Raw genomic sequence first — 18,406 nt, 5'->3', positions numbered from 1 at the left:
TATGTCAATAGGACATTTCCACTGGTGTCAATCTCTATGGTATCCACTCAAGTCACACCACAGCTGCAGCGAAAGGTCTATGCACAAAAACTTCAAATGAAGGCTTAACAGAGCAAATTCTCTGTACCCAGCTGTTTTATGCAGTTAATATGTTCCCTCAGCTGACAGCTTAATTGCCAAATGCAATGAAAAATGTATACACTGGTATAAGGTGATTACCAAGCTATAGATTTACTTCACTATTTAAACTTTAATTGCCCCCCCTTTCTTTTTTCATTTTGTACATGGTATTTTTATAGCTTCAATGACCAAACAATCAATTTGCATTTATATAGCACTGTTTGAAAGAGAGCATCACAAGCACTTTAGACAAACTAAGCGAAATTTAAACTAAGCCAAGCCACCGGGGAGCATAGGTGAGGTCAAACAAGTCCTCAGCAGCAAGACAAATGAATAAGCATTGTCCACCCCACTGCTTCTAGAAGGGCAGTGTTTCAGGGTAAAAGCATTAAAGGCAGATTTAGGCCCACAATTGAATGAAGAACTGCAATCAGTTCTTCCTCAGATGATAGTCACAGGTCTCAAGGAAACAGACTGCTAGTACATGCTCCAGACCTAATTATTCATCCTGATGAACAAGGTTAACTTTCAAAGACTCTGAAATCACAGTGCTTAAGAGGGTTCTCTCTGCATAGAGAGGTATTGCCAAAGTCACCTTGCAGTTAGCACCACTTGCTCAGTGTAGAGAATTAATTACCTACCCATCTGGTCAGTGATACTATCCTCACTTCTTTGCCAGCTGGGTGTGGATTTGCCGCTACCACCCGTATCTGATTGCGTGTTCTGCCTGTCAATGGAAGCAGGGGATCTACGGCTAATTCCAAACCTGTTGTAACACCCCAAAAAACAAAGCAGATCATGGTATTAAATATGCATAGAACTCACATAAGGAGAAAAGAGCAGTTTCAAGCAGCTAGTGTCAAACAACAGGGCAAACCAATGTGTGGCCCAGCTTGCAGGATTTATAATGCTTTTCCCATTTCATTTTCATGGCAGCTCTCAGGACCCATTTAGCACCTTTAATGCATAAGATTACTGTACACATTAATTTACTGAGCATCTTTGATCAAGAACATCTGGTTACAGTACAACTAGAAAAAACAGACCAAACATCCAGAAATAAAATTACTAGTTTTCATTTACACAGATGTTTAAATGGAAAGGTAAACAGACCATTACATGACCACAGTGAGTAAAAAGTCTGGAAAAAAGCCACATAGGGAGATGAAGTTGTGTTTATTGGGAAAAGATACCAAGGATGGATCCTTTTAACTCGGAAAGCACTACCTCAAACTAGCCTATGTGAGCATGAGAAAGTTCGTTAGGAAAATCTCATGAATCACAGCCTTTTTCCTGGGTTCTAAGCAAACGGTGAGTAAGGTCACATCAAGGTGATGCAGACATATGCAAACAAGGTTAGATAATTTGGGACAATATTACACTGCCAAGTATTTTAAGTAAGTGCTTATCGAGTTGAATATATAGGTTATGGATTCCCAATATCTCAAGGTTATAAATTCTGTAAATTATTATTTGATCATAAAATAACGCATGGACTAATTCAAAATAAAAACAGCTATAGGAAAGCAGCAAGACATGGACACCTATTGCTGTAGAAGAAAGCACACAGAGCAAAAGGAAAGCTGTTCAACAGACTTTGTAAACCCTGCTAGATTAGTTAAGACGGACTTCAGGAAGCTAAATAAAGATGCAGTAAACTCAAGGAGAACAATCTAATGACAGGTGAGAAACAGTGCTTCTGTTTCATACAAAAGTCTACATGCTTTATATGCCTAAAAAACTCTAAGAAAGAAATCTGTAATTCTGTATCATATAAATTAAGTCCATAATAATGATGGTTTGGTTCAGACTTAGCAATCATTAAGAATTCGTCAACAGTAATGCATTTCTGAAGCATTTTTAAAAATCAGACATACCCAGAAGGAATAAAAATCCCCCAAACTGTGCATGCACAGAGTTACACCCAAAAGAATTACAACAAGCTGACAGATTCTCTATATATCAAGGAGTTTCTGCAGCCCTAAGTGTCTGACATAAAAACAGAATATAAAATACTCAGACTGTGCTTTCAACTTACTCCACTAAGTACAGACTACCTCACATGACCTCCAGTACAAAAGAGACATCTGCCCAACCGTCAGAGCAAGCTCATTGTGGTTATTGCATCTGAAAGTTCATGCACTTGTTAACTCAAGTGAACTCAAAGAAATGTATGACTCAGAACAGCAAAATCCCATTCCTATCCTTAAAGACAAGCAGCCGGGACACTTCTGTGCACGCAGCACAGCTCTAAAAGTCACATTTTCAAATGTAGGCTGCCTAAATTTTACCCAAACATGACCCCACTTCCATTTTGTTCAGCACTCTCTGGTATAGCCAATATATGGCTTGGTGAATAAAGAAAACCCAGATACATCTGCCCTCTGAAGACAAATGATTCAAATTGAAATTGCATGAAGTGAGCAATGCTTTTCCTTCTCTATTCACACAGACTAGTGAGGATGTCACTTAATCAAGTACCTAAATTAAATGTGATGAATTCAATACCAACTCAATGGATGCATAAAAAGTCTAAACACAGCATTTCAATGGCTGATTGATTTTTTTTTTTTAAACCTTGTTCTGAAGTAATTTTCAAACTTTCATGACTGGCAAAGTATTTTAGGAAGAACGTATTTTCATGATAAAATAGCTAGAAGTTGATGCCCAAGGGAAAAAAATATCCCAAGAATTTCAGTGCAAAGATTCTGTGCTGCATCAATTTTACTTTCATGTGTTGTCCTCTTACATAAACCCCATAATATTCACATGTATAGAAGCAGTCAGTTTTCCATTTGGCATATTTTATATGATCTGGCATATTTTTAACATTTTTTCAAGAAACCACTATGTTTTGAATTTTATTTCATTAAAACTACTGCTCTACTAATTGAGCAGCAAGAAATGTCTTTAGATTGCCTTTTTTATATTAGATGAACTATTTAAAAGCAGGAATAATAAATGCAGGTGGTGCTATGTTCTATGCTGCTTAAATACACAGCCCATTAGGACATGTAGGAATGAACCAAAAAAAAAAACTCAAAGGAGAAATCAATCTCAATTTAAAGAACAGTGAAATGGTTTCAATATACACTTTGTACCTATGTCATAAGAAAAAGAAATGTTATTTCAGTGGTATTGAATTTAATTTGTACATTCTACAATCATTTATTGCATATACATACCTTCAGGTAAACATAAGTATATGAAACTTACATATATACATCAAGACCAATCTGGATATTCTTGAAGGCAGTGAAGTTTTTGCCCATACCCATCTTAGGATACGGACCAATAACCTGGAAGAGGCAGCAGTCACTGCCCTTGGGGATGTCTGACAGAGGTTGGACTCACTCATGCTTCCAGTCATTTAGGTTTCAGAAACTTTCCAAATCTGTCATATCATGCCACAAGAAAAAAATGTACACACAAGTTATGTGGTTGAGATTTCCTGCACTGGGAAGTCTCAGGGCCTAGCATACACAGACTGGACCAGAGCTTCACCTTGCAAAGACTACCTATGGGACACAGAGCCTCTTCTCCAGCCCAACCTTTTCTCCAGCAGCTTAGCAATTAAACGATAAAAAAATCTCTCACTTATTTTAAGAAAATACATGGGTTGATTGCTGACCAGCTCTACCATCAAACACCACTACAGAGTTGCCCTGAATCTGGTCTCTTGGACAAATCTCAGCAGACGGTGTATGTGGAACTGCAATGATTTGTAGTAACAGACATAGCTTTGCTTACTGAAGCAAGGGAAAGTTTCCTTCAAAATTACATTTTTCATGCTTTCCACTTAGACTGATAGAAAATGTTTGGAAAGTCCTGAGTAAATGTGACTCAAGTGTGCAAGGATACTATGGAAGCAAAATGCTTTTCCTGTAAGAGTAGAACATAATAGGTGAACAACCAGAGTCTAGAAAGTGACTTCTTTTTTAAAAAAGCATCCAATAAGGAACATGTAAAGTCCATGTGTTAATGGCTGCATTTATTATTCCTTTTAAGCAGTGTTTCCTTGCTCAGAATGGAAACTTCAACCCCAAAAATACTATACACACCAGGTTTCTAGGACACACCTCTTTGCTGAGCTTGCAAACTGCTCAAAGAAAGCTGAACTGAATGTATTAACTTACAAGATGGAGAAGGGTTGGGATGGGTGCTGCTGTGCTCTGAGGCCAATAAGGTCCTTTCCAACCCAAATCATTTCTATGAATCTATGAAAGCAAAAACCTTAGTGCCGCTGAAAATCCCTTCCTACTTAAGCAGTTATGGTTGTGATATCTAAGGACATATGGCAGTAGTATCTTTTTTGTAGAACAAATGATGTAGTTAGAAAAATGCAGACAAGATAGGGGGAGCACAAGCTGCTCTACAGAATTCAGGGCAACACGGCAGCACTGCTGGCAGGAATGAGCCAGGAAGTGTGCGGGCTGTTAAGAGGTTAAGTGCCTTTTCCAGCCACAGAGCTCTGGACACACTTCAATTTAGCTTCGTTACAGCAAAGCTTAATGAGTTTAGAGAAAATCTGCAAGGAAAAGAACAGGGAGGACAAGTCTCTGGAAAAAGAAGCAGCATTTTCTATAACACATGGTCAGAACAGCATTCTCTGGGCTGACACAGAGGAGTGTTCCCTTACTGGCACCCAAACGGCAAAAGACAGTGCCTTGTGTTAAGCAGCTCTTGACAACAGTCTTTCATCTTACTAATGGTACATTTTTTTTTAACAGAGAAAAAGACATGTCTACTTTATAAAGACTCAGACCAGAATGAATTACACAGAATGACCTCCAATGTACTCAAGAAGACTTCAGAGGGAAGCTTTGCAGTGTGAGCAATCACCAGTTTTGCCCCTTTATCTTCTCTATAGGAAGTAATTTGGAATGTGGTAGACAGCTCTCCTGCTGCCATTACTTTTTTCTCTACTTGGAGATGCTTGATTTATTGCCCCTTTGAGTGCGCTCTGAAAATGATACAGATTTAGTTTCTTCATCTGCAAGTTTCCCTTTATATTGACATTGAATCACTTCAGAGAGTTTGAAGACTTCTGGAAAGTTGGAAGAAGAGTGCCTTGAAACAGGATGACTGGGAGTACCTGAAAAGTACTGGATTAATTAAGCTGTGGATTACTTGGCACTTTTGTGCCTACATACCTGAAGTCTTAGCTTCACTCAGCACCACTTGCTTCAACTATTAGCACAGACTGCAAAGTCCCCAAACTATTATTTATTTTATTTTAGAATCTAAACCTGTGAAATGAAACCATTTGCAACATGAAACCAGTACCTTTAATGAAGAGTTTTAAATACATAAAGGGTCCTTTGGATAGCAACCTGAGCAGTTGTAGACTAGGATCAGAGAGCTTAGGTCATAAAAGGAAAAGGTGGAAGCAAGAGATTTTTAAAACTGACTATTTCAAGAAGCACAACAGTGACATTTGAAAACAAACGCATTTTAATGCATGTAAACAACAGCTGACAGGAGGCTGTATGAGCACTCCTGTAGTCTAATGTATGTTACATCAAATGGAACAGAGAACAAAAAGCCTGCCTAAGAAAAGTATGAGAAAAGTCTGGTGCCTACCCTTCTGGCATAGATTTTTGTCTGTATGTGCCCCCACCAGAGCCAGTCTCACTGGAGGACGATAAGTTGCTTGGAGAATTACGGCACTGCTGCGATCTTGCTAAGGCAATGGATGAAACTGTGACGTAGACATCAGAACCAGGAGACAACCTGTGCAGAGCAAAGGAACCAGTTGGATCAGCAACACTGAACAGTGCAAAGCATGATGGACAACATCATGCTAATTGTCTCATCAGCAAAGAACAAGACATCAGGGAGACAGCAGAAACGAAGAATCGGATGTTTTCCCCTTATTAATCTATTAGAAATCATGGAAAATCAGCTCTAAAAAGCTGGATGCCAGGGAGCAAATGAAGAAAGGCAAGTGCAGGAGGAACATCTCAGCACACACTAGGACAGCATCCCCAGTTTCTAAAGTCCTGATTAGTTTTTACAGATTTCTTGTAAGGAATAATGAAGCACAACATTCCTCATGAAAATACCAAACAGAACAAAATATTTCAAATTCTCAAAACAAACTCTTGCCTGGAATTCAAACTAGTCTTGGCAAACTCTCCCAAGAGTATCAAGCTTATCTCCATGCCACCAAATTTGTCTGCACTGTGAGGGTGACAGAACACTGGAACTGGCTGCCCAGGGAGGTTGTGGAGTCTCCCTCTCTGGAGATACTCAAAACCAGCCTAGATGTGTTCCTGTGTGATTTGGTATAGGTGACCCTGCTCTGGCAGGGGGTTGGATGATCTTTCGAGGTCCCTTCCAGCCCCTAACATTATGTGATTCTGTGAAATTGCAAGGACTGAAAACCATGTTAGTTACAAATACCTAAAATTCTCTCTAGAAGTGTAATACTCTAACATAAACTATCTCAATGTATCAAAACTCTGCTTGAAAATACAGACCTGAGTCATATGAAGCCTTGTCCTGTCAGAATAACCACATAGCAAATAAATGGACCAGAACTGCAACACATGCACCTGGGCAGAATGGCTGGAAGCAGCAGGCTTATACTGCTCAACTTGTATATCCTCTTCTGTAGTTGAAGCCTTTGTGCATCGTTTCCCAAACCTCAACTGAGTTCACTGCTGCTAGATACTTCTTTGCTCTTCTCAGAGGTGGCTGAAGGCATTCAGAACTTCTGCAGTGATTTAGGTGGAGTTTGACTTACACTATCCATGACCATCAAAAATAATACTGTCAATGTAAACCACTTGAAAAATGTATACAACTTCAGTAAAACACAGATAATTGCCTCAGAATACATTTGGGTTTGGAGATTTATATAGCCTAGCCACTTAATCTGTATCTGTAAAGGAGTGGCAGATTTCAATCAGCTCTCACCACAATACTGCAGGAAACTGATTAATGTATTTTATTGTTAATTATGTGTAAGTATATATACAAAGAGTGTGCATATACGTGTGTGTATCTATCTATCTCAAACTGTCCCCCCTCAGTATTCTGCAAAAAAAGTAGTAAACTAACAAAATCTTAACACGGAAAGGGCAGTAGGACTGGACCACACTTCTTAATTATCTGGAATTTCATAAAGTGCATATGACTAATAGCTACTCTTTTTCCCAGACAAGAAAAGAATGATCTAATGCCTGACCACTGCAAGTACCATACTAACCCAAGCAAGTCTACCAAACTGAACTTATCTCACATTTATCAAGCAATGACTCTGAAGCATTTGATTGCAAAGAACACAGTTCAAGAGTTGGAGACTTGGGGAGCTGTGAGCCAAGCAGTTCATTTTCCTAGTTGCATTCTTATGAAGATGAAAAAAAAAATTAGTTCAGCCAACAAAAATATGTGCTTTCAATAACATTCACTCATCTAATACAGGCACTCACACTGAAACTCAGTTATGCTTACAGAGCAATATGCCCTTTAGAAGTATGACCTTTCTTCTCAATACTAAATTAGAAATTATTGCAAGGAAACCAATTACTTCTCAAGTCATCTCTGTAAAATGATTCCCTGTTGGAAAATGCTTACATTTTCACTTCAAGTTCGGGTATGCCTTTTCTTTACATCCTATGCCTTACCAAAAAGTGACAGCACTGTTCAGAAGGAATGCCATGGAGTAATAACTGATTTACAGAGATGAAAGACCTCGAGGGCAAACAAAATTGTATTACAAATGTGGTCTGAACAACAGCCACGAACAACCAGTCAGGTAGCACATCCTATTATTTAAAGCAGCACTCCTTTTGTTGGTACAGCTCACAATAGCACTAAAAAACATTAATAGTGGAAGGTGTTTCATTTTATATGAAACATATAAATAAGACAAAACAACTTGTTCGAATCGACTTCTTGAGCTGCTTTGAAATCTACTGATGAAAGGCACTTCCCAAGACAAAAGGAGCATTGTATTAGGAGTATGCTTCTATAGTTAAGATATTCTGTCCTTGTCTTTTATTTATAATTAAACACCAAACCAAGCTATTACCTATTTCAAAAGGCAGCTTTAAGAAGAAATTCCAAAACGGCTAAGTGCAAGAGTCCCATAATTGAATCTAAAAATAGGCCAAGCATCCATGGCACTAAACAGACACAATTACACTGCAGTCAATTGAACTGAGATTATACCACGCGTGATTTAGTTCTAACAGATCTAGTTCACCATGAAAGAACTAGTTGAGTCTTGCCAAATATGGGAAGAAAATCATCTTTTGTGAGGGCAGTGAGTGGGAAGGGCATACATGTATTTTGTTTAGTATGACAACACAGACATTGAAAGCATCAGCCTTGCTCTTCAATTAATTTTCCTGTCATTAGCTGCAATTTTACCCTCATCTTCAGTATGCACGGGTTTGTAATACACACATCATCAGAAGAAGGTCAGACTAGTATGCTTAGTGCCTATGGCCTAAGGCAGTCTTAAGCTGTATGAACACACATAGATGCCTTTTCCCTTAGGATCTCTGCCCCGTGCAGTTTTATTTTGTGCTACAACTTCTCCTACAAGAGCTGCACAACTTGGAAGTGAAGGAGGTGGAGGCTGGCAGAAGAGAAGAGCTGGCCTCACAGCCAAGGCATTTCAGTGCTGACTTAGCAAACTAAATTCTTATCTTGTACTTGCTGCAGCACTCCCCTATGACCACTGGCATGTTTGTTAAAGAAAATTTTTCATTTGCTGTTAATAATTGAAACTTTCTCAAAGGCCTGATTTGATTCTAAGGTCTGATTTACTTCTGAGCTGAAAATTTACCACAGCAGCTGAAGGTGACTGAAGCTGTAATTTGAATTTATAAAATACTAACAATGCTAGACACACTTCCACATATGAGGTGTCCAAAGTAAGACACAGCAAATGATTAGAAAACAATTTCTCCGTCTCTTTGTTCTTAATCTGAAGAGGGCTAAAGTTTAATTAATACCCATGAAGCATTCAGAAACTATAGCAATGGGCACCACTGTAAAGCTTAGAAGGGAATTAGTAATTGCATCTTTACAGCAGAATTTGATTGCCATCCAGTAAATAGGGATGGAGTAATGAAGAGGAAAATAAAATATTAAATAGCTCCTCTTTAATGAGCTGCATCCACTGTGTGAACTGAATGAGGCAGATGCCCTCTGTTAGAAGAAATTCTCATAATTGAATTGAAGGAAGTATCAGAAAATATAGTTATACAAGAGCTCAGAATAAAATTGCACATCAAATCTTAACTCTGTCATGCTTACCTTCCATGTGTCTGATTTCTGCAGTTCTAATAATACCACAAGATGTGACAGCTCTCTGAAAGCACTGAGTCAATGCTCCCATGTTAAAAAGGAAACTGAACCATCCAGAAAAGGAAAAAGAACATCAGCAATTTTGGGGAAGGGGATAGCAAATGGAACAGAAGATGCAATTGTGCTGTCATGTCATCCCTTCTCACATCCCACTGTTATACCTCCTCGAGTACTTGTCTTCCATTTGATCACTGTATTTCAGAGAACATGTTATGGTAACGACAAAAGATAAAGGGGGACAGTCAGAGGTACAGGATATCTTCTCTGCGATGAAACACTGAACAGGCTACATGGGTCCACAAATCATACATAATTTTATCAATCTTCCAAAAGTGAATTACATTGGATTGAGAGAACGACCACTGTTCATTATCCTTCATAACAAAGGAACAAGTAGGAGGCCTGGACCTCTCAAGAGACCAGTTAGCAGGCACCTGGATGAAGAGTTACTATCCAAAACTGCTAAACACAGGGGTAGAGGTGCATCTGGCTCCAGTTGACTTTCAACTGCAGCCAGGCAGCACACTATCAGACCAAGTAGGAAGCCTTCCTCTGTACTTGTTTCTTTTGCCTTTTTCCTGGTCCCTGCTGATGGCCACTGTCAAACAAGAGAGACCAGCTCCTGACATCTCACAGCATGGCTCTTCTCAGATGGTTTTGAAACACCAAATTTTCGCCATACAGCCAGGTGCACCAATAAACCTTTGATAAGCCACATGCAGGTCTATGTCCTGGTGCCAGTGGGAAATGCAGAATATATAATCTCACAAAAGTACATTTGCATTTGAAGAATGTTACACAAACTTTAAAATAATGAATCCTTGTGTGCTACAATCTCCCTTGCTTGTTTGTATTAGGAGAAACATCACTGATCCAAGTGAAGCAGTAGATGACCAGCATTTTTATGTAAAATGGGAACAGCTTTAAGTAGACTCCATCTGCAGGAATTCACCTATAAATGAATACTGCCAGTTACTGTCACTGACTACACACAGAAGCATCATTCAAAGAAGTATGAAGTTTTAGGGCAAGATCATCCTCTGAAGTCCCCAATTAAGACTTAAAACTAGTCATAGAATCATAGAATTGTCAGGGTTGGAAAAGACCTCAGGGATCATCTAGTTCTAACCCCACTGCCAAGGGCAAGGACACCTCACACTAGATCAGGTTGCCCAGAGCCCCATCCAGTGAGGTCTTAAAAACTTCCAGGGATGGGGCTTCTATCACCTCCCTGGGCAACCTGTTCCAGGGTCTCACCATCCTCATGGTGAAGAATTTCTTCCTAACATCCAATCTGAATCTACCCACTTCTAGTTTTGCTCCATTCCCCCTAGTCCTATCACTACCTGACACCCTAGAAAGTCCCTCCCCAGCTTTCTTGTAGGAACCCTTAAGACACTGGAAGGCCATTATAAGGTCTCTTCAGAGCCTTCCCTTCTCCAGACTGAAGAGCCCCAACTCTTTCAGTTTGCCCTCATAGGAGAGGTACTCCAGTCCTCTGATCATCCTCGTGGCCCTTCTCTGGACACGTTCCAGCACATCCATATCTTTCTTGTAATAGGGGCTCCAGAACTGGACACAGTACTCCAGGTGGGGTCTCACCAGAGTGGAGGGGGAGAATCACCTCCCTCGACCTGCTGGCCACACTTCTCTTGATGCAGCCCAGGATATGATTGCCTTTCTGGGCTGCAAATACACACTGACAGCTCATGTTCAGCAGCTCATCCACCAGCACCTCAAATCCTTTTCTTCAGGGCTGCTCTCAAGCCAATCACTGCCCAGCCTATTATTGGTGCTTGGGATTGCTAATCCCAAACTAGTCATAATACTTCCAGATTGTGGAATTACAGCCAGTGCTGGACTGCAGTCATGCCATCATTCAGTTTTCCATTTAGTTTAAAATATTGACTGTTCTCAGAAATTTTCTAGTGCGTGCCTTTAGCTTTCATCCACTGAACTGCACACTGAAGTGCACATGTCCAGCAGCATGCTTTGCTCACACTTTCCAAATGTTTGTTGAATCAAGTTATAGTTGAGACTGATAATAAGATATTATCATATGAATTAATAAAATGTTATCATGTTAATTAATAAGATGTTATCATATTAATAGGATATAATCATAGAATGGTCCAGGCCAGAAGGGACCTCCAAAGGTCATCTAGTCTGACCTTCCTGCATTCAGCAGGAACATCCCCAACCAGATCAGGTTGCCTGGAGCCGTGTTGAGCCTCACCTTGAGTATCTCCAGGGAAGGGGCCTCAACCACCTCCCAGGGCAACCTGTTCCAATGTTCCACCACCCTCATAGTAAAGAACTTCTTGATACCAAATCTAAACTTGCCCTTCTCTAGTTTGAAGCAATTACCCCTCATCCTGTCACTGCAGGCCTTTGCAGTCTCTCTCCATCCTTCCTGTAGGCCCCCTTCAGATACTAGAAGGCTGCTATTAGGTCTCCCCACAGAGGCTCCTCTTCTCCAGGCTGAACAACCCCAGCTCCCTCAGCCTGTCCTCGTAGCAGAGGTGCCCCTGATCATTTTTGTGGCCCTCCTCTGGACCTGCTATCTATTGTGATCTCCTTTCCCTGCACGCTTGCAATAAAGTCTGGAAACCAAGTGTACAAAAGAAGAACTGAAAATTGGGAGGGGAAAAAAAAAAAGTTCTTAAATGACATCTCCAATAACATTAGCTCTGGCATACCTTACCTATGTGTGGTTTATTATTGTTTTCCTTAACGTAACGCTCTGATACGTTCTGGGCTATAGGCTACATAGTGTTCCATGTGGACTAACTAACTGTGTGAAGGAAGCCGTAGCTCAAAACTTATTGCATTTATAGTATTAGTTTTTTCAATCTTAATGCTGCAGTAACATTAGAGATTCATTTTAACATTTATACATTTTGGACTATTTTTCCTGCCTACAAATGCACACATCAGTTATGAATACATTCAGGGACCCAGGATACTATGAGGAACAGGAAGAATTTCAGTATAAGCTAGTGAGTGGGATACATGCAAACATTCCAATAAAGGCAAATACCAACACTCAGGATTTGGCATTTGTCTGCCTTCTCAGAATCAGGGACTGTCAAGCAAGGTACTCTCCCTACTTAAACCAGCCATCTCCATGAGGAGGTAAGAAGCTTTTATGTCTGTGAAATGTAATCCTCCTGTTCTTAGGACCAGTAATACAGCTTTTATTTATCATATTTAAATGTATTAAAAATATCAACAAGGGTAAAAATTAAATTTATTTCACTAGCTTGCATATTTTGAGACTAGCTATATGAAATGGTCACCAGTTAAATATCACTAGTAGGCAATTCAAAGAGAGTTGGACCATTCGTCTCAGAACGCTTTGTACTCAAAGAGGGAACTTGCCTCTTAAGCTGTTTGTTGGTTTTTTTTTGTTTTTTCTATTTGCTTAATATAAGTCATGGATTTATTGCTGACATGTTTCCATTAAAATGAGTACCATGTCAGGTCTGATATGTCAGAAATGTTAAAATGCCTCTATTTCATTCTTTGAAATCCCACCTGTTGGATCTGTGGTTAATGACTGTATCAGCATTCTGTAGTTCTGAGCTACTGCTATCAGCATTAGTTTCAAAACAATCACCTAAGATTTAGAGCTCAAAGAGCCACATGGATCAATTTACTATGTTTTTTTCAGCTGCCATGTCCCTTCAAACATGGAAACAACATTCTGTAGTGATCTGTAAGTGGCAGATGAGATCTGCCAGCACTGTCACTGCGCCCAGCTCAGTAACAAACAACGTGCAGTCAAAAGGCAGGAGCACAGAGCTCCAGTCTCATAACAGTTAAATATTAAAAACAGTCAGATGTCAGCAAGTCTAAAGTGTGGCTCAGCACTGCACAAACGTGAGAGATAGGTAACGATACCTAGATCACAACATTAAAACTGAGGTTACAGATATAATTTAGTACTGAAATTCCTTACTGATGCTGATCTTCACGGATAGGTTTTCAGCCCCAGTGACACTCAGCCAATCTCTTCTTTTCAAAAGTGAAGCTCTAATGGTAGTAAGGAAACCTAGGTCACCTGTACTGCTTGGCTAGTGAGCCATAACAACAGGTGTTTTTTTACAAACCCTCTTAAAATTCTCTATAGAGCATAAATACTGCAGAGAGAGACTGAAGCATATGGCGGGGTGATGTTTACAATCATGTTAATTACAGGGACCCTTTCAGATCACAGGGACCACCACTACAGATCCCAGTACCCATACTACCAGGTCACCCCTTGGTCCTCCATTTCTCCAACCAACTGAGGGCTCTGCAAAGAAACAAATCATTGTGAGCAAAGCACAGCGAGCACCATTGCTGCTACCTGCACCAGAAACAGACTCCAGCACCTCCTGATAGGTGACCTGCATGCCATGCAGAGTGCTGAAGTAACTGGTGAAAAATCAAAGGAGGCTGTGGTTAAGAGGGTTATAAAAATCTCATCGTCGTTAATAGAGGTTTTACATGGTAAGAACAGAAGTGTCTGAGCTCCCCCAATGGCAAAGCTATCTTTTAACACGCAAAGACAAATGAGTCTTGGAGTGAGAATATTGCCTTTTTTACATGTTCCCCCCCTTTTTTTCTCTTCCAGCATTCCTCTAAAATGACAAAAACGTGTTAACCTTATGCAGATGCTGTTATAAACTTGATCTAGCCAAGACTAAAATGTTTAGCAAACCAGAAAGGTTAAGAAAGAAGACATTTTTCAGGCATCAAAAAAGATTCCCAGACAAAAGCTACTTTGATAATATACTTGGATGAAAAAAATCCATTAGAACAGTTTTTGAATAATAATTTAAAAATACATAAAAGGACATCATAGAATCAACCAGGTTGGAAGAGACCTCCAAGATCATCCAGTCCAACTTATCATCCAGCCCTGTCCAATCAACCAGACCATGGCACTAAGTGCCTCATCCAGTCTTCTCTTGAACATCTCCAAAGACAGCAACTCCACCACCTCCCTGGGCAGCACATTCCAATGGGCAATCACTCTCTCTGTGAAGAACTTCCTCCTAACATCCACCCTACACCTCCCCCAGGACAACTTGAGACTGTGTCCTCTCGTTCTGCTCCTGGTTGCCTGGGAGAAGAGACCAACCCCCTCCTGGCTACAACCTCCCTTCAGGTAGTTGTAGACAGCAATGAGGTCTCCCCTGAGCCTCCTCTTCTCCAAGCTAAACATCCCCAGCTCCCTCAGCCTCTCCTCATAGGGTTTTTTTTCCAGACCCCTCCCCAGCTTTGCCGCCCTTCTCTGGACACATTCCAGTACCTCACCATCTCTCTTGAATTGAGGAGCCCAGAACTGGACACAGTACTCAAGGTGTGGCCTGACCAGTGCTAGAAAAGAAAAAAAACCCAGCTACATGCCTTGAAAGTGAGGGAGATGGAAAATCAAAGCTTTGCTGTTTGAAAAACTAATATTGAGTATACATAATTTTCACTTTACAAATATTTGCCAGGCCATAACCCCCTCTCTAGAAGCACCCAGTGACTTGAATGTTTTAAGTGTGCCATGTTACCCATGCAAAATTTTATGCACATAATACACACAGTTAATACCATTCTGTCTCACAGTGCAGCCAAAGGCTTACTGTCCTTAGAAGAAGTCATGGAACAAACAGCTCAAGACTCCATACAAAACTCTTTTGAGTTAACACCATGATGAGATGGAAGCAGCATCTCAACTGAACAGCAACTCAACTGAACCTGACCTTCTGCCATTGCCTTAAACTTTGCCCAGGTATTGCTATGCCTTCCATAACTACAAAGTGAGATTCTACAGCACTAAGGAAAAAAAAACAAAAAAAAACCCAAAAAACCCCAACAACAACAAAAAAAACCCACCACCAAACCCCACCCCCCCCAAAAGCCCCAACTCTTACTCCTTCAAATTCAGCATCTGCCTAACTTCAGCTGTGAAAGGCAGATATGGCTGGGAGTCAGGCAATTTTTATGTTTATCCAAATGCACCATCAGAGAGATTAAGTCCAGGGTCTCACTCCCTTTTGCAGTGTTTTCCACAGACAATCTTATCAGGTTGTCTGTAAAGTTTTAGTGCTTTCACTGCTGCAAATTTTCTTTTGCAGCTTACACTGATGGAAGCCTTAGGTATACAGCTACTAACTTTTACAGAAAGCTACAAGGTGGGAGGACACACTCTCTCGTCAGTTGGAGTGCACAAGTACGACAGTGTTCAATGAAGAAGACAGTAAGAAAATTAAATCCTTACCAACTATCATAATTTCTTAACAAGGTGTCCCACACAGAAGTTTCAAATCCACCTTGGCTGTACCACCTTTGAAAATTTATTTTTATTCCCAGTTCTTCAGGATGTGAGAAATGCTTTATGTTAATTCATTGATTCATAGAATGGTTTGGATTGGACGGGACCTTAACGATCATCTAGTTCCAAGCCCCCTGCCATGGGCAGGGACACCTTCCACTAGACCAGGTTACTCAAGGCCTCATCCAACCTGGCCTTGAACGAGTCCAGGGAGGTGGCATCAACAACCTACCTGGGCAACCTGTTCCGGTGTCTCACCACCTTAATTGCAAAGAATTTCTTTCTAACACCTCGTCTAAATCTACTCCTCCTCAAGCTTCAACCCACTTCCTCTCATCCAAATACTATAAGCCCTTCCCAGACTTCTTGTAGACCCCTTTCAGGTACTGGAAGGCCACTTACATGGTCTCCCTGAAGCCTTCCTTCTTCAGGCTGAACAGCCCCAACTCCTAGAACTCTTTTAAAATTTTCCACAATATGTATCTTATTTCCACAGCTTTACATTTTTCAGCACCATAAAGCATGATCAGAGTCTGTCTACAGCTTTTTTTTTAAAAAGGGATTGTCCAAAATAAGAAATACAAGCTACAGAACAGTTTCCTTCAGCAGATCTCTTTGTAAATACAGAGACAGTGAAAGATTTGTGTAGATAATCAAAACAATGGCAGCTCATTTGAATACTATTAAATAACCATTTTCCATGCAAGAATGAAAATACTGTGACAGGACGTGCCTGATACTTCTATCTTAATAATCACTTTCTGGTGGAAAAAAAACAAAACAAAACTAACCCACAATACCCTGGAGAAATGCAAACTTAAGGCAAACTCTTCTCTAGCCTAAAAAGCTTGAAAACTCCCCACTGGATAAATTTCCTTTCTGTGCTGGTCAGAATTCTCCTGCTAAACACCCTGTTAGATGACAGGTCAGCCTTCAGAGCTTTAGGCAGTTCTAGTGAGCCTATGAACAAGCTGAGATTTTTAATTGTTGCAGAAATTCAGAACTCTCACATCTAAAACTTCAATTGTAACTCATTTAAAACGTAAATAACAACACAGCAGTTCTAGAATACCCTCCAACACAGGGAAACATCGCCGTAACCATCCCAGAACACTCCATTTTGTGGTTAATCATGCCAGGAAAGGCGTTTCCTTTTGGCTGACGTTTTACTCATATTTATGTTGCCTTTTGATTAATTAAAACCAGGATTAACAGAAGTCTTCAGACACCTGAATAAATCTATTGTGCTTTTTCCCCAGCCAAGACTCTGAGCAGCAATGAGAAGACATTTCTGAAGCTGACACATACCTCCGGCTCTCCAGCGGGCGCCCATCACTAGAGATGCTTCGGGGGATGTTGGCTGCTCGTTCTGGAGGTGGCATTTTCCCTTCTCCTTTCCCAGAGCCAATCCTAGATGTTACTGGACTTTGTATCTGCGATGGTACCTGAGCCACATGAGGTCCCTGTCCTTTGCTTACATTTCGCTGCCATTTGTTGTTGTTTCTGAAGGGAAATTTGAACTCATACGACATTCCTTCATTCACTTTGTATTCCATCACTGGCATACGGTAGTTTTCTGAAGAACTCCTGGAAATGAAGAAATTTAACATGCTACTAGAAAAGGTAAAATAAATATATCCTGTTCACAAGGATACAAATCTGAAGACAGAAGCTGAATGAATTCTATGAAAACGTAGAATGTATTATTTTGCTTATTAGAAATGTACGTTTAACAAATTATGATAGTCTTCATCTGACTACTGGTTTAGAAAAGCTTAAAAAAAAAAATCTGCTGGAGATCTCTCTCTTCCTAATTTGAAGTCGTAGGCTTTAGAACTTACTTGCACCCAGACAAATAAGATGTGAAATGTTAGCTCTTTTTGAGATAACTCTTTCTGATGCATAGACGCTCATGATAAGACAAAATTCCCATGAAACAATGCATTACACTTAATTTCCAAACATCGTTGGCTTTCCAGTACCTCAGTTGATGAACTTGCACATTATCAAAACGAAACACTTGCTAAAAAAATGCAGATGCCAAGTCCAAGAGGTGCCCATTGCTTTCTGAGGATGTACAGGATCAGAACAGTATAAAGGTTGGAGCAAAACAGGAGTCCAGCTAATGTGGCACAGGACAAACTTCTCCATATGTTTAAAATGAGAGATTTGGAAAGTAGATGTGACTTTCAGCTTCAGTGAGGATAATCTGGTATTTCTCTTGACAAACGTATGTAACTCTAAGTGATTTTTTTAATTGTGATTACTTTGTTAATGTACACACATAATTCTCTAATGGGAAGGAAAAATAAACAATCAGTGCAGAATTTTCTACTGGCTTTTCATCTAATAGATTTCACTATTAGTGCTGAGAAATAGCAGTATCTCTTCCCAGCTGAAACACAAACGAGAGCAGATAACCTGTGATCCGGTTCTGCTGACCTCAGCAAGTTGTATAGTCTAGTAGCAGCAAAGTGCTGAAATCCTGTCCACAGTGCATGTATTTTGTGGTTTTATTCTGGCCCACCTTACCCTCTAGTCTTGACTTGCAAGTGAAACTAGCAGTTGGAAGGCATGAGAGGTACTCCTGAAGCACAGGCAGGTCAGCTTCAGCTGAAAGGAAATGTTTGCTCTCAGGCTGCTCTTTGA

The 18,406-nt window shown here is 40.2% G+C and overlaps 1 protein-coding gene across 1 annotated transcript in view; it reads right to left on the bottom strand.

Moving 5' to 3' along the window:
- The window catches only part of SIPA1L1 (signal induced proliferation associated 1 like 1), a 76,794-nt gene that overhangs the window by 23,996 nt on the left and 34,392 nt on the right, over positions 1–18,406 (bottom strand). Inside the window, exons 9-11 of the mRNA XM_054400311.1 lie at positions 17,066–17,344; positions 5,704–5,853; positions 762–886 (exon numbers count right to left, since the gene is read on the bottom strand). Coding sequence (XP_054256286.1) covers positions 762–886; positions 5,704–5,853; positions 17,066–17,344 — 554 coding nt within the window. The remainder of the gene's footprint in view (positions 1–761; positions 887–5,703; positions 5,854–17,065; positions 17,345–18,406) is intronic.

This window comes from Indicator indicator, chromosome 4 (assembly GCF_027791375.1).
Source record: "Indicator indicator isolate 239-I01 chromosome 4, UM_Iind_1.1, whole genome shotgun sequence".
NCBI lineage: Eukaryota > Metazoa > Chordata > Aves > Piciformes > Indicatoridae > Indicator > Indicator indicator.
This window is presented reverse-complemented; position numbering and strand designations above follow the sequence as displayed.